The sequence below is a fragment of the Cervus canadensis genome, chromosome 27, assembly GCF_019320065.1.
Source record: "Cervus canadensis isolate Bull #8, Minnesota chromosome 27, ASM1932006v1, whole genome shotgun sequence".
Classification (NCBI taxonomy): Eukaryota; Metazoa; Chordata; class Mammalia; order Artiodactyla; family Cervidae; genus Cervus; species Cervus canadensis.
Genome location: NC_057412.1, coordinates 51716597 through 51738867, shown reverse-complemented (window position 1 = coordinate 51738867; position 22271 = coordinate 51716597). Strand labels below are relative to the sequence as shown.

The window sequence follows — 22271 nt, the reverse complement described above, 5'->3', positions numbered from 1 at the left end:
TGTGGTCTACTGAACACCATTTCACTTATCTAAGCAGCCCTGCAAGGGGGGTGTTAGTGTTGTTGCTTAGTCTCCAATTCATGTCCGACTCTTTTGCAACCCCGTGGACGGTAGCCCTCCAGGCTCCTCTGGCCTTGGGATTTCCCAGGCAAGAATACTGGAATGAGTTGCCATTTCCTTCTTCAGGGGATCTTCCCAACCCAGGGATTGAACCCTTGTCTCCTGCATTGGCAGGTGGATTCTTTACCACTGAGCCACAAGGGAAGACCTAACTTGAAGTTAGGATAATAGAAATTACATAAAGTGAAAAGCAAAGAGAAGAGAAAAGAGCAAATAAATAACAGAGCAATGAAGAACGGCGGGACAATATTAAACAACACAGTACAAAGATAACTGGAATCCCAGAGGGAGAATAAAAAACTGGGGGGAGATAAAATATTTGAAGAAATACTGGATAAAGCATATCCTAAAACTACAGACAGGCACAAAACTACATACTTAAGAAACTTATGAGTCCAAACTTAGGGAAAACAAACAAACTGTATCTAGACAAATATTCAAATTGCTGAAATCCAAACACACAAAATATCTTGAAGGCAGCTGGAGGAAACTCATTTTACCTCTTTTGGATTTAATGGTTTTGTCCCTAGATTCATATGTTGATATCCTAAACCACCTTACCCACCACCCAAGTGTGGCTGTATTTGGACATGGGCCTGGTAAAGAAATAATAGACAATGAAGTTCTAAGGGTAGGACTAGTGTCCTTATGGGGCTTCCCAGGTGGCACTAGTGGTGAAGAACCTGCCAATCCAGGAGACATAAGAGATGCTGTTTCAGTTCCTGGGTGGAGAAGATCCCCTGGAGGAAGGCATGACAACTCACTCCAGTATTCCTCCTGGAGAATCCCATGGACAGAACAGCCTGGCGGCCTACAGTCCATAGGGTCACAAAGAGTCGGACACGAATGAAGTGACTTAGCACACACACACACCACACAGTGTCCCTATAAGAAGAGATACCAGAGAGCTCACACTGTCTCTCTCTCCCTCTGTGTGCCCGCACCAAGAAAAGGACATGGGACGATACATCGAGAAGGTGGCCTTCTACTGCCAGGAAGAGAGCTCTCACCAAAACCCAACCATGCTGGCACCCTGATCTTGGACGTCCAGTCTCCTGGACTGTGGGAAAATTAATTTCTGTGGTTTAAGCCACCTGCCCTGGGGTGTTCTCTCATGGCAGCCCGAGGAGACTGCAACATCTACAAAGGAACAAAGATAAGTCCACGTCGAAGCAGCAGTCGGGAGAGGTTAGCCGGGTCGGGGTTGTATCCTGGCTGATTTCACCGGCCCCCGCACGCGCCCTCCCTGCTCCACAGCCGCCCGCGTCAGCCTGTGGAGCTCCAGCTTACGCGCGTGCCCGGCTTTCTCCTCTCTCAGCAGTGGAGCTAACCCCTGAAAGGCTCCATTCCTCTTCTCCTATGTCCTACATGAAAACCATGGGAAACAATAGAATATGATGGATAAAACACGTGTATCTGGATGGGATCCCAATCCTAGTTACACCACTTAAAGGCAGGGTGCCTATCAGCAAACTACTTACCGAAACTCACTGGCCCCAAGGTTCACAACTGAAAAACACATTAAGTAATAAACCTGGCCCAGAGGACTGTTGTAAAAACTAGAGATCACGCCGACGAAGCACTTGCTAAACAAGGGCAGAGCGGAGGTCGCGCTTCGGCAGCCCTGAGCGCATGGGAGCCGGCGTTACCCTGGGTGTTCACCTTCCCGCCAAGCAGCAGCAGGCGCTTCCTGGACTGATGCCTTGTTAACGTCTTCTCCCGCGGTGACTTTAGCGGGAGCCGTCAGGAAGGAAAACTCTCCACGGAAGGACAATGCAGTTTTTCTTACTGAACGGGTCCCAACCCTCAGCATCTCCTGAAGGGGAATTTAAACAACACACACCTAGGCCCAGATTATAGGGGAAATGGGCAGCCCTGGTTTGAAAATGTAAACCTCCCAACATGCACCAGCTGCTTTACCAGAGGCGGGTGGGGGGCCCTGGCCTGGAGCCTCCTGCTGTCCGGAAAGCAGGTAAAATCTCTCCCTTTTGTGGAGGCCTCCCTACCAGGCTACCCTCAGAGAGCAACCCAGTGCATGACCTGTCCACACAGCTCAACTGCTGTGGCTACCACCTGCCTCTTCTGCCTTCAGGTCCAAACATAAACAGATACTGGCCTTATCTTCCTAGGGAAAGTGAAACCACCCAGAGTGAGCAGTGGCTCTTAAAATTCCCCTGTTCTTATATCCCACACCTCATACAGGTAAGAGGCACTTAATAAATGTGTGTTCCTGAGGTACAAAGGGTGCCCCAAATTTTGAAAACGTACTTTGAAAAGTTCTAGAGTAGAGGTCACACTTTGGAGCCCCTGCGTGCACCGGCCCTTCCGGTGGTGTGTGGTGGGGGGACGGTGTAAAGGCCCCAGCAGCATCTAGACAGAGGCAAACTCTCTTGAGGTGAGTGTGTCTGGAGTCCGAGCATACTCACCTCTCATCCTCACCTGAAGCCTGAGCACTGCTCCAAGGTGACTAAGGCTAGGGGCTCAATAAGGTACACAGCAAAGAGGAGCCCAATACAAGAAGCCGTGAATTTCTCAGGGGCTAGAAACATACCTTCCTGTTAACAGAGGTCCTGAGACGCATTTTTAGTTCTCAAGAGACAGCAGGTATCACAAGTCAATTCAGTTCAGTTCAGTCACTCAATCGTGTTCGACTCTTTGCAACCCCATGGACTATAGCACACCAGGCTTCCCTGTCCATCACCAACTCCTGGAGCTTACTCAAACTCATGTCCATCGAGTCGGTGATACCATCCGAACAACTTATCCTCTGTCGTCCCCTTCTCCTCCCACCTTCAATATTTCCCGGTATCAGGGACATTTCAAGTGAGTCAGTTCTTCACATCAGGTGGCCAAATTATTGGAGTTTCAGCTTCAGCATCAGTCCTTCCAATGAACATTCAGGACTGACTTCCTTTAGGATCGGATCCTCTTGCAGTCCAAGGGACTCTCAAGAGTCTTCTCCAACACCACAGTTCAAAAGCATCAATTCTTTGGAACTCAGCTTTCTTTATAGTCCAACTCTCACATCCATACATAACTACTGGAAAAACCATAGCTTTGACTAGACTGATCTTTGTTGGCAAAGCAATGTCTCTGCTTTTTAATATGCTTTCTAGGTTGGTCATAGCTTTTCTTCCAAGGAGCAAGTGTCTTTCAATTTCATGGCTGCAGTCATCATCTGCAGTGATTTTGGAGCCTGAAAAAATAAAGTCTCTCACTGTTTCCATTGTTTCCCCATCTCTTTGCCAGGAAGTGATGGACCAGATGCCATGATCTTATTTTCTGAATGCTGAGCTTTAAGCCAACTTTTTCACTCTCCTCTTTCATTTTCATCAAAAGGCTCTTTAGTTCTTCTTTGCTTTCTGCCATAAGGGGGGTGTCATCTGCATATCTGAGGTTATTGATATTTCTCCTGGAAATCTTGATTCCAGCTTGTGCTTCATCCAGCCCAGCAATTCACATGATATACTCTGCATATAAGTTAAATAAGCAGGGTGACAATATACAGCCTTAATGTACTCCTTTCCCGATTTGGAACCAGTCAGCTGTTCCATGTACACTTCTAACTGTTGCTTCCTGACCTGCATACAGATTTCTAAGAAGGCAAGTCAGGTGATCTGGTATTCCCATCTCTTTGTTGTGATCTACAGTCAAAGGCTTTGGCATAGTCAATAAAGCTGAAGTAGACATTTTTCTGGGACTCTCTTGCTTTTTCGATGATCCAACAGACGTTGGCAATTTGATCTATGGTTCCTTTTCTAAATCCAGCTTGAATATGTGGAAGTTCATGGTTCACATACTGTTGAAGCCTGACTTGGAGAATTTTGAGCATTACTTTGCTAGCATGTGAGATGAGTGCAATTGTGTGGTAGTTTGAACATTCTTTGGCATTGCCTTTCTTTGGGATTGAAATGAAAACTGATCTTTTCCAATCCTGTGACCACTGCTGAGTTTTCCAAATTTGCTGGCATATTGAGTGCGGCACTTTCACAGCATCATCTTTTAGGATTTGAAATAGCGCAACTGGAATTCCATCACCTCCACTAGCTTTGTTTGTAGTGATGCTTCCTAAGGTCCACCCAACTTCGGACTCCAGGATGTCTGGCTCTAGGTGAATGATCACACCATCATGATTACCTGGGTCATAAAGATCTTTTTTGTGTAGTTCTTCTGTGTATTCTTGCCACCTCTTCTTAATATCTTCCGCTTCTGTTAGGCCCATACCGTTTCTGTCCTTTATTGTGCCTGTATTTGCATGAAATATTCCCTTGGTATCTCTAATTTTCTTGAAGAGATCTCTAGTCTTTCCCATTCTATTGTTTTCCTCTATTTCTTTGCAATGATCATTGAGAAAGGCTTTCTTATTTCTCCTTGCTATTCTTTGGAACTCTGCAGTCAAATGGGTAAATCTTTCCTTTTCTCCTTTGCCTTTTGCTTCTCTTCTTTTCACAGCTATTTATAAGGCCTCCTCAGACAACCATTTTGCCTTTTTGCATTTCTTCTTCTTGGGGATGGTCTTGATGACTGTCTCTTGTACAATGCCATGAACCTCCATCCATAGTTCTTCAGGCACTTTATCAGATCTCATCCTTTAAATCTATTTGGCACTTCCACTGTGTAATTGTAAGGGATTTGATTTAGGTTATACCTGAATGGTCTAGTGGTTTCCCCTACTTTCTTCAATTTAAGTCTGAATGTGGCAATAAGGAGTTCATTATCTGAGCCACAGTCAGCTCCCGGTCTTGTTTCTGCTGACCATATAGAGCTTCTCACTCTTTGGCTGCAAAGAATATAAGCAATCTGAACTCGGTATTGACTATCTGGTGATGTCCATGTGTAGTCTTCTCTTGTGTTGTTGGAAGAGAGTGTTTGCTGTGACCAGTGCGTTCTCTTGGCAAAACTCTGTTAGCCTTTGACCTACTTCTTTTTTGTACTCCAAGGCCAAATTTGCCTGTTACTCCAGGTATCTCTTGACTTCCTACTTTTGCATTCTAGCCCCCTAAGAGGACATCTTTTTTGGATGTTAGTTCTAGAAGGTCTTGTAGGTCTTCATAGAATCATTCAACTTCAGCTTCTTCAGCATTACCAGCCAGGACAAAGACTTGGACACTGTGATATTGAATGGTTTGCCTTGGAAACGAGCAGAGGTCACTCTGTCGTTTCTGAGACTGCATCCGAGGACCGCATTTCGGACTCTTTTGTTGACTCTGATGGCTACTCCATTCCATCTAAGGGATTCCTGCCCACAGTAGTAGATATAATGGTCATCTGACTTAAATTCACTCATTCCTGTCCATTTTAGTTCACTGATTCCTAAAATGTCCATGTTCACTCTTGCCATCTCCTGTTTGACCCCTTCCAATTTGCCTTGATTCAGGGACCTGACATTCCAGGTTCCTATGCAATATTGCTCTTTACAGCATCGGACTTGACTTCCATCAGCAGTCACATTCACAACTGGGTGTTGTTTTTGCTTTGGCTCCTTCTCTTCATTCTTTCTGGAGTTATTTCTCCACTGATCTCCTGGAGCTATTGGGCATCTTCCAACCTGGGGAGTTCATCTTTCAGTGTCCTATCTTTTTGCCTTTTCATGCTGTTCATGGGGTTCTCAAGGCAAGAATATTGAAGTGGTTTGCCGTTCCCCTCGCCAGCAGACCACGTTTTGTCAGAACTCTCCACCATGACCATCTTGGGTGGCCCTGCACGAAATGTCCTGGAGTCTCAAATGAGCCAGAGAATGAGGGTCATGTACCTCTCTGGTCTTTTGGGCCTTCATATGTGCTGTCCCCTATAGACCACAACCAGGACCCTAGTGGTTTGAGGAGACCAATATTCTGATTTCCTGGGTGAACTCGGCTCAGAATACATAGCACCCCCTCTGTAGGAAATGCCTTTTCCAGTCCAGCCCGTCACAGCCATCCTACATGCAGCCCCCTTCACCTGCCTGCTGTCCGCTCCAAGGCAGAGACCACTATCCTTTGAATGACTCATCTTCACATCCTTTAAGTCATACTAAAATGGTCAGTTAGCCACACACAACACAACAACTGAGTATAGGGCTTCTCAGCTGTCTCTACGTTAGAGTCAACCCAAGAATCCTTTTTAGAAGTGCCCCCAGGGGACTCCACTGGACCTTGAGGGTGCAGAGCCTCTGACACAAAAGATGTGTGCTACTCGTGCACACGGGGTCATGAGAACATACTGCCTCCTTCACTGCCTTCTTTAGTCTCTCTTGCCCAAACTCTAGGTCATGAGGAGAGGCCACAGGAAGTTTTTTCTCCAGAGTGACTTTAAAAGATTTTTACAAACTGCATCTTACATTTTATGATTGAAGTATACAGCCCAAGAATTTTTGTGATTTTCCTTTGCCTATTCCCCCAGATTTTCACATCCTTCTTCAGAAAAGGTTCAAATACATGACATAAGGTCCTACAACAATAGCAGGACTACATAGCTCTTGGATACAAAAGGCTTTTCTCCTCTTTGGCTCAAAGAGGAGCAGACATTGTATGTGTGCACGCTCAGTCTTTTCGGTCAGGTCCAACTCTGCAATGCTGTATACTGCAGCCCACCAGGCTCCTCCGTCCACGGGATTCTCCAGGCAGAAATCCTGGAGTGAGTTGCCATTTCCTCCTCCAGGGGATATTCCCAACCCAGGAATCAAACCCATGTCTCCTGCAGCTCCTGCATTGCAGGCAGATTCTTTACCACTGAGCCACCAAGAAAGCCCAGATACTATATAGATGAGTGGGAAATTTTCTTAGCACACAGTAAAATCTATACTTTAATTTTCATTGTGGGACTTAACCTACTCGTTGACTGAAGCACAAAAGAGCCAGTTGATCCTAGTCCTAAATTCTAAACAACACGTGGCAGTGGGCTAATTTTTATCCAACTTATTCAAATCTACCTTGCCTGCTTCAAAACTCTCCATGTACTGAATTATAGTTATTATTATTATGAGGCTACTATCCTTAAAAATGTCTCTGGGACCTTTGTTTAAAAACTGAGGTCAGAGTCCATATAATAAACCATAAAAGAAAACTAGTCTTGGGACTTCCTTGGTGGTTCAGTGGCTAAGATTCCATGCTTTAAACACAGGCGGCCTGGATTCCATCCCTGATCAGGAAACCAAATCCCACAGGCTGCAACTGAAGATCTCATATGCTGCAATGAAGATCAAAAATCCCACATGTCTCAACTAAGACTAGGCACAGGCAACTAAATAATTGATTAAAAAAAAGAAAAAAAAAGCTAGTCTGGCTCAATTACCCCTGATGGTTTTCCAGTTTTGACCCAACTTCGCTACCCTGTTCACACTGACGGTAGGCAGGCAAAGTGAAGTTCAAAGACTTACAATTTTTCCTTCAGTTTCCAAACCCAAATAAGAAAGGGAAAGAACTTCCCATGACCCTTGAATACTCTCTCAGATATCCCTTCCAAGTAGGAAGATACTCCATGATAAGGGATGTCTTCTTCCCAATGATGCCCAAACTGTTCCCTGCTCATCACCCATCTACCCATCTGCCTGTAACTCCCTCATCAGTCCCGATATACCACTCAACTCCTCGTATTTCACCTATGTTCCATAACTTACAGAATCAGTAATGGTATATAACTTAGGCAATTATACACAAATGAATATAAATTATGTGATTATGTTTATATAGTCAAATTAGATGTACATATTAATAGACACACACACACATATGTGCTTCCCTGGTGGCTCAGATAGTAAAGAATCTACCTGCAATGCAGGAGACCCAGGTTCCATCCCGGGGTCAGGAAGATCCCCTGGAGAAGAGAATGGCTACTCATTCGAATATTCTAGCCTGGAGAATCCCATGGACAGAGGAGCCTGGTGGGCTACAGTCCGTGGGGTCACAAAAAGTCAGACAGGACTGAGAGACTAACATTTTCACTTTTCATGTATATGCACACATATAAAATAAATCAACAAAAGCAGCATAAGTTTGAATCCTAAAAAGCCTGAGTTCAATCTCAGAGCCAACGAACTTCAGTATTTTGGTAACTCCTCTGAGCCTCAAGTTCGTCACTCTTTGTCAAATCAGAATGAAGTTAGCTGTGCTAATTAAATGCATTTAGGTAGCAGAAGTATTTGACACATGATAGGTACAAAACATATGATTAATAAAAACACATGGTCTTATGCTACATTTCAAAATTGGAAATCTTAACATACAGTATAAAGAGACCTACACACCAAATTCTTAAGAGTCTGTATCTCATGCTTATGCTACACTTGTTGACTTTTCAATTTAAAATACACTTCCACTGATGCTGTGGAACCGAAGAGAATGATCAACACATTAGATGAGGATTTTCTTCTCTTTTCTAAAAAAGTTTTTCCTCTTCAATCATTTCTAGAATGGTCTCCAAATGCTGATGTAACCCTCATCTTCACACCATTCTGTTCCTCACACAGCTTTCCTATTCAGTGACCTACAAAGCTAGTTCACAAGTCTCAGATATCTGTATACACCTGGCTAACAAGGAAGTAATTAAAACATGAAAGAGCAATCTCTACCAGGTAGGTACTAAATGATAATAAAATACTGACACCCTACATTTGTCCGGCTCCTCCACTGTCTTCAATGTGCATTCCCAGGCTCACAGAGAAGCCTGGTTGGCCACATTACATTACTGTCAGTTGACAGCTGGGAAAAGAAAATATAGACCTTAGTTCCTTGCCTCGGGACACACCTTTTAGTAAGGAAGGTATCACCAGAACTCAGATGTCTGGATTCAGTCCCAAACCATGGAGTCCCTGGGGTTCCTGGGTCTACCCAACATGAGGCAAGTACTCCCAATTCCCACTTCCTGACACTACCTTGGAGGACCCATACAAGTCCACCCAAGCAAGTCCACCATTACAACCACATACACAGAGATCAAATCATCTTTATTCAACATTCATTGCCCTATGGCATTCATCTTTCATTCAAATATAAAGTACCAAATTACTCTCCAGGGTACCTATAAAAGCAGAATTTACATTATTTCCAGGCATCAAGAAGAAGGCAAAAGCAATGCTTTCAACTTCTGAATTTCCTGTTTACCCCTCAAATTAACAGCTGAACAGTCAAAGGAATAGGAGTGGAGGAGAGGAACCCAGAAAGGTCAGGCTGGAAGCATATGTATATACATGGGGAGGTCCATATGCCTAGTAAACATCAAACCAGTTTGAAGGGTTAATCAGAAGTTGAATTCAAAGTCTCTGCTGTTTTACAAGCATTTGATGAGAATGAATAAGTTTCCTGTCACTGTTAGGGCTGAATCCGAAGAGTTCTGTCTAAACATCACCAGCGACTTTCTCAGAAACTGAAATGAGGCCAAAGCAAATGATCATAGTCTAGTTCTTTGAGACACGAACCTGGAAACTCAGTTAAGCAGCGCAAGTTCACTCCCACCCCCACCCCCACCCCCACCCCCACCCCAGTCCTCGGTGCTAAGTGCTAGGTCGCTTCAGCAGTGTCGGATTCTTGGCGACCCCTCGGACTGCAGCCGGCCAGGCTCCTCTGTCCGTGGGATTCTCCAGACAAGAATACTGGAGTGTGCTGCCATTTCCTTCTCTTGCCCTTTTCTCCCTTCTCCCCTACATCTCTTTCTGCGAAACCAAATGGCCAGACTGGGCGAAGACGTGAAGTGTGGCCCCAGGGGTGGTTAGCCAAGATGGATGACAGTGGGCAGTGGGTGAAGGCTGGGGGTGGGAGCGTGGTAGGGGAACAAGTGGCAAGGCAGTATAGAAAAGGAAGGCTAAGAGATTCTCAAGAAAAGACTCCAGTTATCATTCTAATTCTTTGCACGGGGGGGTTGGCGGGGGCGGGGGGGGTGATTTTTGAAAGTTAAAAAATTTTTCAAAACCACGTCTACCTCTGGTGATTCTCTCTCTGAAGAGAAGAGCGCACACTTCCCGGATAAGACTCTTTAATTTCCCTGAGTCGGAGTGATCCGAGGGCAGGCTCAGGCTGGAGGGCATTTCTGTGTCTGCTCCATTCAGAATGTTTCAGAGCGTACCACAGGCGCTAGGGGTCGGCTGCGCCCCCAGAGCTGCGTGGAAACCTGAAACCGCGCTGCCACGCCCGGGCCCTGGCCTGCAGCCTGGCTCAGAGCCAGGATAACAGCGGCCAGGGCCAAGGAGACCTTACCTGGGGTTCTGGGCAGGGCTCCTCGGCTAAAGAAAGGATGCCCTGGACGGCTCCGTTGAGAGGCGTCTGCTCGTCTGGCTGCCCTTGGATCACCGAGAGCTCCAGCTCACCTCCTGGAGTTGGGGGACTGGCCCCCTCCATGAACCGGCGGAGGGGGACTAAACAGCCCGCCAGGAAGCAGGACGCACACACCCGCGGGTGCAGAGTCCAAAGTGGCCCAGCGAGCTACTCACTCCACCCCCGGGCGGGGAGGCCTCGGGTGGTAGGCGGGGCCCCGCCGGGCGGGGCGGGCAGGCCTCTGACTTTAGCGCGGGGGAAGCGCGCCTCGCTCCCTCCAGGCGCCACAGGCATTCCCAGCTGTGGGCTCGGGAGCACGGCGGAAGAAGGTTGTTTTTCTGGTTTGTTCAGGGCGCTGCCTGCTCTGCCGTTTTCAATTCGCACAATTCAATACAAAGAAGAAGCTGAGCGGGTGGCCTGATTGGGCTTTGGGGTTTGACATGGATGGACATTCCATCCTCCCCGAGGAGCTGTCTGTTGCCAGGGCTTGCTCTAGCTTTCAATGCCTAGCAAAATTTCATTCATTTAATCCCATCACTTAATGGCAAATAGATCGGGAAACAATGAAAACAGTAAAAGACTATTTTCTTGAGCTCCAAAAGCACTGTGGACGGTGATTGCAGCCTTGAAATCAAGAAACTTGCTCCTTGGAAGAAAAGCTATGATAAACCTAGACCGCATATGAAAAGAGACATTACTTTGCAGACAAAAGTCCGTATAGTCAAAGCTCTGGTTTTTCCTGTAGTCATGTATGAATATGAGAGTTGACCATAAAGAAGGCTGAGCACCTAAGAATTGACGCTTTCAAACTGAAGTTTGGAGAAGACTGTTAAGAATCCCCTGGGCCGCAAGAAGATCAAACCAGTCAATCCTAAAGGAAACCAACCCTGAATATTCATTGGCAGGACTGATGCTGAAGCTGAAGCTCCAGTACTTTGGGCACCTGATAAGAGCCGACTCATTGGGAAAGACCCTGATGCTGGGACAGATAGAAAGCAGGAGAAGCGGACGACAGAGGACTAGGTTGTTGTATGGCATCACCAACTCGATGGACGTGAGTTTGAGCAAGATCTGGGAGACGGTGAAGGACAGGGAAGCCTGGCGTGCTGCAGTCCCTGGGGCCACGAAGAGTCGGACATGACTGAGCGACTGAGCAACAGCCACAGTGAACATATAACTGTCTCCTGAGCGCCAGCCATCGCTCAAGGCACTGAGCGAATGGCAGTGACTAATGCGCACAAACCCACTCCTCCTTCTTGAGTCCAGAGGCAGACAAAGACACATTGATGGGTAGAGGGGGGGACTGCAGGCTCCAGAACCAGGCTGCCAGACTAATCCCCTCTCAGTGCTAAAGGGGTTCCAAACTTCGAGACCCTGGGCTTCAGCTCTCTGTGCTGAATTTCCTCATCTGGAAAGTTGACCTAATGTTAATACTCACCCAGTGGAGTTGTTGCCAGGACTAAGAGTTGATGTCACCAAAGCAGTTAGATATACATAGCAAATATTCACAAACCTTGGCGATTATTAAATGCCTTTGAGAAGAGGAGTCACAGGTACCTCACCGTCACTCCCACCACCACCACATACACACACACACACACACACACACACACACACACACACAATCCGAGGGAAAAATTATGCACCAACCCACAATCCACAATCCACGGTTCAGAGCTTCTGGTCTTATGAGCCTGAAATTGTTTGCTAAGCAAGGTGTGTGCTGAGAGCCAGCTTGCTTCCCTACTTCTCATCCTTGTCTCCAACAAACACACATTGAGATAAGTTTGTGTTGTAGACGGGTCACATAAAAATTAGCTCCATTTCAGAAGACATTGACTTGTGTCCAAAAATCCAGCATCCTTGATGCCTGCTCTTCAGACACTGCCTAGATATCAGGACTCTCTAATTGTTTCTTGACTGCTACAGGTTCATCTGGACTTGGGATTCCATCAGCCTGCCAGATGGGATCCAGTAGCCACTCAGCTGCTGGCCGTCACTGACTTCTGCTTTTTCTACCCTAAAAGGCAGATCTTGTAGGACTCAGTCTGCATTCTCAGCCAGAATTCTTTAAGAGGATTTTTAATGAAGGAGCAAGGGTTAAGGGAACCAAGAAGGGGTGCTGAGGCACCCAAGGACTAGCAACACCAGAAAGCCCTCCATACCCTAAGGCCTAAAAGGGAGTGAAAGTGAAAAGTCGCTCAGTCGTGTCTGACTCTTCGCGACCCCATGAACTGTAGCCCACCAGGCTCCTCCATCCATGGGATTTCCCAGGCAAGAATACTGGAGTGGGGTGCCATCGCCTTCTCCAGATTCTCCATGAGCAGATGTCCAAAACTCTCCTTCACTCCTCCAGAGGATCAAAAAGCTACTGCTTCCTGTCACATGCACCGCCTACAGCAGATTTCTCAATGCCTTCTGAGTACAGTGAAGTGAGGCCTATGTATTCTCTCACCTAGCTTCTAATGCATCTCCGGAATTTCATGAACCTAGCCCTTGTACACTGTTGACATCCCGATGGCAGTATAGATTGTGAAGAAGAGTTAGGATCAAATTTAAACCCTCGCTATCTGTGTGTTCTTGGGCAAGTTGTTTAAAGTCTATGAGCTTCTCTCCTCCTTATAAAATGTTTCCTACCGAGTAGAATTAGGAGGATTAAATGAGGCAATTAAAGAACGCATTTATCCCTGTGCCCAACAAAAGCAGAATCTCAGTAAATATTCCCAATGTTCCTTTCTTTTCATGACTGTATCTCTGTAACTAATATCTGCCCACTCCAAATTCTTTGCCCCCACAAATAACCTTTGAATACTGAATATATTTTCTTTTGATATTGACTTGTGTTCCTGTCCCATCATGTTTTCTGGATTGCTGACACTTGCTGACACCTCACAATATTACTCACAATGAACTACTTAAATTCTTACATGGAACTTATTCTGATTTCTGATAACTGCAAATTTCTTCATCTCCAGACAGCTGACCTAGAATGTATATGGATGTTGCAATTTCTATTTGAGGACTTTTTTCACTCTGGCAGTCTGACTCTAAGGATTCAGAAAGAGTTAGAAAGAAGTGTTTCATCCTGGAGGTAGAACCAAACTTAGATTAAATAATTCTTGTTGAAGGTTTAGGATTTGTGAATGAGAAACCAAATTCTATCTAGATCTGTTTTTGCATTTTCTTCAAAACTGACTTCTATAGGGGTGGCTTTTTAAAGGATCTTGTTCTTTCATAAATACCTCTTTAAATGTGCTTTCAAAAAGTGTACTGTTCTTGCACAAATAGTTCTTTTTAATATCATCTAAAAATTATTATTGACTCAGTTACTTTAGTTCATTCAAGTTGCCAAATGTAAATAACGTTAAAAAATTAAAACATGCTTCTTGCCAAGACTTGCTGACCAGTATAAAATGTTCAGTTTTGCTTTTCTCATCATAATACTTGTTCTTCTTTCTTCATCTTCTGTAAGAGCAAATAATTTCCCAAATGTTATCAGATAAAACAAAAAGTAACACCATTAAAGTGACATCAGTAAAGCATCTCATTAGCTTCAAATAGATCTATGCCTTTTCAAAACACCACAATTTGTACCCATATGTTGTCAGATGGCAAGCAGTACTATGCTGAACATCAGCAATTGGGTCAGCCACGCAGAATAATCAAGCAGAACACAACTGAGAAATAGTTGGTTGGCTTGTAGTGTTTCATTTTTCAGTTATCAAGGCATTGTGAAGGAGGCCAGGAGTCCCTACAAGTTCTCCCAGTGGTCTGACACATGGAAATGTCCCAGTCTTTGTTTCTGGAGACCACTCCCCGCTGCTAAATAAACCAAGCTTAGAATTTGCCCCTGCTCACACTTTTCAAGAATGAAGTAGACCTTTCCACACTGTTCAGGTTATAGAGGCATCTTGGCATGAAATAGCCAAATAAGTTAGGCGGGTGTTTCTCAACCTTTCCTCCATCTCTGCACTGATGAGGAATGTGGTACACTCACATTAGCACCAACTAGTGCTTAGAATGGTACCAAGTGTGTGTGGTTTGAAAACTCCCTCTGATGAATCTGACAGATCATGCCAGCCATTCTTCATTTCCTAACTGAGATCATAAACCTATATAAAGCTGTGAAATAGTCTGGTGAACAACAAATTTCCTTAGAAATGGTCATAAATAAAAAGTACAATTCACCATGTACCTAGGTCACAGCATTACGAGGCAAAACAAACCTTGGTTTTAAGAACTGTCAGCCTAATTTGCTCTTCTCTGCAGTGGATTCAGTAGCTAAGTCCCCATTTGTGGATTAAGTGGTGACTTGGCCCTCTGAATTGCACTATGCCACAGCCAGATAATGAATCTGAAAAGATCTATTCAGAGGAGTATCATTAAAATGTTTTATCCTTTAGCTGAAGGAAATAGCCTTTTTGTAAATCAAAATATGTTTTGCAAACAGGAAAATATTCACTGTCTCAGAGAAATCATATTTAGAGTTCAACCTTACTATCTGATCCCAGTTATGACACCTTTTGCTCTCTATTCTTTTGCTGTTACATTAAGATTTTCTGATGTCTTATGAAAAGCAGTCCCACTGTTTTGAGCCCTACCAAAAAATAGCATTGCGATTACTTTTTTGACTTAGTCCCAAGGAAAAAAATAATATCACTCTTCTTTCTGCTGTTTTTATCTATTTGGTGATATTGTTAAGTCTGGCCTCTTTTAATGAAAAGTTTATTCTGAGATTAAGTGTGAAACACAGTAAATCAGGACAAAATAAATCAATAACTGTGATGTACTGAGCATGTACTATAGATTTACAACTATGTTAGATACTGTAAGGCTCTGAAAATAAAAGAAAATCTTGGCCATTTGGGTTTTATAAAAGGATCAGAAGTTAGATGATTTCTGAAAATTTTCCCTTTCAAAACAATCATCCAAAAACTCTTTGTCTTTCCAAAGGATTAATCTCAAAAATATACAAGCAACTCCTGAAGCTCAATTCCAGAAAAATAAATGACCCAATCAAAAAATGGGCCAAAGGAATAAACAGACATTTCTCCAAAGAAGACATACAGATGGCTAACAAACACATGAAAAGATGCTCAACATCACTCATTATCAGAGAAATGCAAATCAAAACCACAATGAGGTACCATTACACGCCAGTCAGGATGGCTGCTATCCAAAAGTCTACAAGCAATAAATGCTGGAGAAAAGGGAACCCTCTTACACTGTTGGTGGGAATGCAAACTAGTACAGCCGCTATGGAGAACAGTGTGGAGATTTCTTAAAAAACTGGAAATAGAACTGCCATATGACCCAGCAATCCCATTTCTGGGCATACACATCGAGGAAACCAGAACTGAAAGAGACACGTGCACCCCAATGTTTATCACAGCACTGTTTATAATAGCCAGGACATGGAAGCAACCTAGATGCCCATCAGCAGACGAATGGATAAAGAAGCTGTGGTATATATACACCATGGAATGTTACTCAGTCATTAAAAAGAATTCATTTGAATCAGTTCTAATGAGATGGATGAAACTGGAGCCCATTATACAGAGTGAAGTAAGCCAGAAAGATAAAGACCAATACAGTATACTAACGCATATATATGGAATTTAGAAAGATGGTAACGATAACCCTATATGCAAAACAGAAAAAGAGACACAGATGTACAGAACAGACTTTTGGACTCTGTGGGAGAAGGTGAGGTTAGGATGTTTCGAGAGAACAGCTTTGAAACAAGTATACTATAAAGGGTGAAACAGATCACCAGCCCAGGGTGGACGCATGAGACAAGCACTCAGGGCTGGTGCACTGGGAAGACCCAGAGGGATGGGATTGAGAGGGAGGTGGGAGGGGGGACCGGGATGGGGAACACATGTAAATCTGTGGCTGATTCATGTCGATGTATGGCAAAAACCACTACAATGTTGTAAACTAATTAGCCTCCAACTAAATAAAAATAAATGAAAACAAACAAACAAAAACAAAAACTCTTTTGTCTTTAAATTGTTGGCCAGCCTTACCACAATTCTTTTAAATCCCATGTAAATGTTTTCAATCCTCCTCCCACAATGCTGAATTCTATCATTTTAATGAAGAGTACTAATTGTTAGTTTTGTTAGCTGTTTAATGGTTTCTCTGTACACAATATTACCATGTTATTGCTGAAAAATGTCCCCATGATATGGTTAGACCAAATATTGGAAAATAACGATATAGGTATTTCCTCTGTTAGTAACAGAGTTTGCCTTTATTTGCATTTGTGAAGGAGTCATTTTTATGCATTCCATTAGAACACCAAAGATCAGGCATGGTTTTTTTTTATGGAATTTATTTCAATAAATCATATTTACCTAGATCTTTATAAATATCTGCCCTTGAATAAGAACATAAATTAAGGTGTGGATTCCTGAACATCTCACCCACTTATCTTATTTTAGAGGCTTGGTTCATGACATTACTTTAGTTTTCTTCCATTCCTGAATCAAGGGCCCTTTGACCCTTAAGAATGAATACAGCTGTATCCTAGATGCAATTTTTCATGGAATAAAATACATATTAATCTTTCAATAAACACCAAATGTATGCAATCTGAAATTTCCAGAAGAAAAAAATTATCTCATTTTATTGAAAATTACTGCATTCCTTTTAAAAGAATCTATCACATAAAACACAGTCAAAAATCAAACTTGCACAATTACAAAAGAGAAGGGACGTATTTATGAATCCAGGGAACAAAGTTTGACACCCTTGTGTAAACACCAGGAAAGTTTGGTCTTCCACATCCATGACCCCAGCTAACAATGCCAGTCAAAATCCATTTTCCATCACTCTTTCTTCGACAGGATAAAGGTCCACCTGAATCTCCCTACAGAAAAAGATAACGTAAGTAACAAGCACTTTTGTTCCATGGTCGTCAATTTTGTTATTAAAGTGCCTAATGAATTGTGTTCAAACTCCCAGTCTGACCGGGTTCTTAGCTAATTCCTATGCAGTTTGGGGAAGTATCAAGAAATAATGTGAAACTTCTAATGTTGTTTTAGAATTACTTTTCCTGTAATTAAAAAGTTTCATTCATCATAAGAAACTTGATTCTTTAGGCCAGGAGTAACATTTGAAGATTCTTGCAAAGGAATCAACATTCATATACCTACAAACAAATAGCAAACCTCGATAACAAAAATAGTAATAGTAGTAACAGTAATAATAATAGCTAACATTTATTTAGTGCTGGGATGTGCTAAGCACTATTTTGGGTCATTGAATCCTCATAATAACCTTTGCCTCTTCGTGGATCACAGCCTTGTCGTGGTGAAGGGGCTCATGTAACTCAGTGAAGCTATAAGCCATGCTGTTTGGGGCCACCCAAGACGGCCAGGTCACAGTGGAGAGTTCTGACAAAGCATGGTCCACTGGGGGAGGGAAGAGCAGACCACTCCAATATTCCTGCCGTGAAAACCCCATGAACAGTCTGAAAACATGGAAAGATATGACACAAGATGAGCCCCCCAGGTTGGAAAGTGTTCAATATACTACAAGGGAGGGGTCGAGAAGACTTGCCCACGACTGAGTGACTTTCACTTTCGTTTAGTGGTAGTATGTGCTAAACACTATTTTGGGTCATTTAATCTTCACAATAACCTCTTGCGGCATGGTTATCTTGGAGGATTGGTTGACTTCTACCTCTATGCCATGCAACTTCAGTGTTGGCTCATGGCCGTGAGGAAAAAAGGAAAGGAGATCCTCTGTAGTTTGCAGGGTCCAATGACACAGCCCCAAGGATCACTGGCTGATAGTTGTTACAGAGAAAGCACTCTCACTCGAGAGCCCTTTCTGGCATCTGAATTCCAAAAACAAAGGCTGAAATAATTCAATGTTTACATAGAATTTCTACGTTGTTCATTATTTAAAGTATAACGTCTGAACTTTTACTTTCGGCTAAAGATGTTTGTGGGTGCTTAGTCGTGTTTGGCTATTTGTGATCTCATGGACTGTAGTCCACCGACTCCTCTGTCCCTGGGATTCTCCAGACAAGAACACTGGAATGGGTAGCTTTCCCATCTGCAGGGAATCTTCCTGACCCAGGGATCAAACTCGGGTCTACCTGCATTGCAAGCGGATTCTTTACCATCTGAGCCACCAGGGAAGCCCTAAAGCTGCCTACTCAGAGGCAAAGATAAAAAAGGCATTCCAAAATTGTCCCTGGATGTCACTCCCAAAATTCTAAACCTGATTAGGTAAATTCTAACTAGTAGAGAGACTGAAATCTTTTTATTTTAACTGTTGGCACTCCAACTCTATGAAGCCTCATTTAACCTCTAAACCCTGGTAGCTATGGAGAACAGAACTATATAACCAGCTACCTGTAGGAAGCACCCAAAATATAGTAGCTTTCAGAGGTAAGAGTTCAAACTCCAACTCAACTAGCTCTGTGACCTTGAGTAATTTACTTGGGCTCCCTGTGCCCCAGTTTCCTCTTCTATAAAATGTGGATGAAAGAATAATTTGAATGAATTTCTGTAAAGATCCTAGCATAGTCCTTTCCACAAAATAGGAGTTCAGAAGATAGAAGTCATCTTTATAATGAGATGAGTTTCTGTAGCGCAGTGTCTAAGGTTACGGAAAGATGTGGGAACAGCTCCTCTGCCCTCTGCCTGCACATGCGGTCAGTCGTGTCTGACTCTTAGCAACCCCAGGAACTGTGGCCCACCAGACTCCTCTGTCCATGGGATTCTCCAGGCAACAATGCTGGAGTGGGTTGCCATGCCGCCCTCAAAGGGATGTTCCTGACCCAGGGATTGAACCCGAGTCTCCTGCACTGGCTCATCCTCTAAAACATCTGCTCACTTTTTGGTAATCATTTAGGTATCTGCATAGATTGGAATCTGAGACTCATAGCAACATCCCCCCAAAGGTAACCTTCAGCTTCACCACTGTCAGGAGGCCTCCAGTCACCTTTCCCACTCCTGTTTTCTCTCCCCCAGCCTGTGTGTCAAAGGAGTAAGTGAATACAATACTTGTTATTTTAGAAGGTACACAGCCACTGCTAGGGAAGTGGGTAGCAATCCTAAAACACTGCGTCCATCTTGCTATGTTTTTTAGTTTCTGGTTATAAGACAATCATGGCAGAATGATAAATGCTGACCCCATTCTCTAATTGTTGGAGAAAAATACATGGGAATTAGAAAATGAGTTTTACAGATCCAATTAGTATTTAATCACCTTTCCCTCATCTCAGACAATTGGATTATAATTAGTGTCTGAATTAAGGCAATCACCTGCCCGAGTTATTGCCAGTATGGTGTAGATTAAACATGAAAGCATTTATGGAAAGTACAACATGTTAGACAAAGAAAACATAAGATGGCTTACTCTGCAAGCATCTTTCTTGCCTGACATGACACCTGCACAGAGCATCCTCGAAGTGATGATGCCATAGGTGGAAACACAGAGGGTTTGGTCAATGAGCTCTACCTCTGCTTGCTGCAAAACGGGGGAGCCTTTATTGTCTGGAAAACACACAGAAGTAGAAATCAAGGCAATGATTACATTTACTTTATTAGACAATTTATTCATTTTCTCCTTTTACTCTATAACAATTGTTTTTAGGTAAATTCTATTACGATCCTCATTTTTTCAAATGAAGACATGGAGGCTTAGGAGGATAAAGGACTTATCCAATGGCACACAAATAGGAAAAATAGAGCAGGATTCAGACCCAAGGTCTGACTCGACCATCTGAGCCATGGTCCTTCTCCACATACCTCCTACCTTCAAGACTGTGAGTCAGTAACAGCCGTTACCAACACTCCCTGGTCAAGAGGGCCCCTTAAGTGGAACATGATAACTGACATCTGGGAGTATCCTAGGAACCATAAAAACGTAACAGTTTGGATACAGCCCTTTCACTTCCTTTTAAACCCATATGGCTAAGATAATTCATTGACGCACTCATGCTTGTAGAGAAAATACCCATCAGCAGTGCCAGGCCGCCCAGGCTCCTGGAAAGGCGTGGGAGTGCAGCAGTGAGTGCGGCAGCTGCAGGGGTGGCCACGTCCACCTCTGGGCTTGGGGAACACAGCAGCGTAGTGCAAAGTTTTGTACTTTACATGAATGTTTAAAATGTTCTTTGTGTGTAGTAACTATTTAATAATACAATCAGAAACATTAAAGTCAGCAGAATGATTTTTTTTTAAAAAGAAAAGAAAATGCCCCATGATAAAGTGGTTGAAGAAACTCTTTCCTCGTATGATAAACAACGATGTAATGAAAGCCCTGAGCACAGCCCTGATGGTTTATAGGTGTTCGAGCAGTGACCTGCCTTCTCCCAGAAGGCCCAGACAGGTGGTGAATTTCATGAGTTCAATAACTAAATGTGGGTAGTTAGCACTGGAGAAGCTGCCCATAGTGAATCTTTAGAGAGTGTCAAAGCAAGGCCAAGATACAGTTCAAGATTTAAAGATAATGTATCTGTTTTAAGCATTTAGAAATGACTATAAGGGAATCCAAGATAAAGACTAAGAGATCAAGGGAAAGCATCAGCTCTCACCTCTGGGGAGATGTTCACAAAGTTTTGGATTATCCTCTTTACTGTGTATTTAGAATCCTAAGCCATAAAAACCTTGGCAGGGCAGATGTAAAGACTTCCCTGCCATACAATCTGACCTTTGTGCATATGATAAAGATGCCCCCTCTGGGCGGGGGAATTGTAAAATGGCATTCTTTCTTGCTGGACCATTCCTAGGCTGATGTGACCATCCCCCAGGCCTGAATCTGCAGTCTGGGGAACTGAGGATAATCTGGGTTTCAGCCTTCACTCTCATCCACTTGGCCAATTGCCCTCATGAAGGACGTACTTGCATAATCCTGCAGACTATTGTCTATGAGTTGACATAGTAAGTTGTGTATGAGCAACCTTCTCTTGTTTATGAAAATGAGTCTTTTTTTTTTTTTAATGAAAGGGAACCTAAAAATATGGAGGAAATATTCTTCTATAGCAGAAAACATAGCAAACTCCTACGAGATTGAAAAGGGCCTGTACTATCCTGTCCTGCCTTGCTCATAGACCTTCCCTTAAGAAGTGGTTCTCACTTCTCTGGGGGACAAGGGGAGAGCATCATAAAACCGGAATTTTAATACTCTCCTCCAGTCTATCTGTCAGAGTTGTTAGAAGGCTCAGATGAGATCTTATACAAAAACCCTCTCTATGAACCCCAAAGCACCACATCAACACGAGTTGCTGTGATCTGGAGGGGAGGGGAGGGCACTCACTGACACACACCTGCTTCGTGCCTGCGCCCCCAGCCGGTCACCCAGCACTTCTCTCCACTGCGCACTTTCTGGCCGGCAGGAGGGATGCATATCGGCTGAATGAGCTGCTTCAGGGCCTCGGGCCAGGCGACACTGAGCTGCAGCAAGGCAACGTCGTAGTCGAAGGTCTGGCTGTTATAGCATTCATGGACCACGATTCTCCTCACCGGGGAGACGAACTTGGCGTTCCCCTGCACGTACATGCCAAGGTGCGCGGTCCACGGCGTGGGGTCAGACAGCCTGGGACGAAAGGAAGGAAGCACAGAGTCAGAGGCTTGAAGACCGTACGTGCTTTGGAAAGAGCCCTCCGCAGAGAGAGGGGCTGCGGGAAGGGAGGTCTGACTTTCACTCCCTATTGCAGTAGCTGACTGTGCCTCCGGGCCTCCCTTGTCTCCCTAGTAAAACCAAGATGAAGTCAGGTAGAGTAGGGCTGGCAGATGAGAGCTGGGCTCCAGAACATTTCCTCAGTGAGTTCTAAGGACATGCTGGAAATTTTCTTGCCATCGATATTTCAGGAACCACCCACAAGTTAGGATTGTTAGTGACTGGAATTTATTTGGTACCTTCTTCCTATTCATGCTGACAGTGGCATTTGATGGTGACAGACAG

At 43.9% G+C, this 22271-nt stretch overlaps 2 protein-coding genes across 3 annotated transcripts in view; both read right to left on the bottom strand.

Annotated features, from left to right (window-relative positions):
• C27H3orf52 (chromosome 27 C3orf52 homolog) overlaps positions 1-10507 on the bottom strand; it is a 35002-nt gene extending 24495 nt beyond the window's left edge. For both annotated transcript variants that reach the window (XM_043449051.1, XM_043449050.1), the window contains exon 1: positions 10290-10507. In XM_043449051.1, coding sequence (XP_043304986.1) covers positions 10290-10430 — 141 coding nt within the window. In that variant the 5' untranslated portion in view covers positions 10431-10507. The remainder of the gene's footprint in view (positions 1-10289) is intronic.
• A 6442-nt stretch (positions 10508-16949) lies between these two features.
• Positions 16950-22271, bottom strand: part of TMPRSS7 (transmembrane serine protease 7) — a 45756-nt gene continuing 40434 nt past the window's right edge. The window contains exons 16-18 of the mRNA XM_043448867.1: positions 21634-21902; positions 19725-19861; positions 16950-17220 (exon numbers count right to left, since the gene is read on the bottom strand). Coding sequence (XP_043304802.1) covers positions 17050-17220; positions 19725-19861; positions 21634-21902 — 577 coding nt within the window. The 3' untranslated portion in view covers positions 16950-17049. The remainder of the gene's footprint in view (positions 17221-19724; positions 19862-21633; positions 21903-22271) is intronic.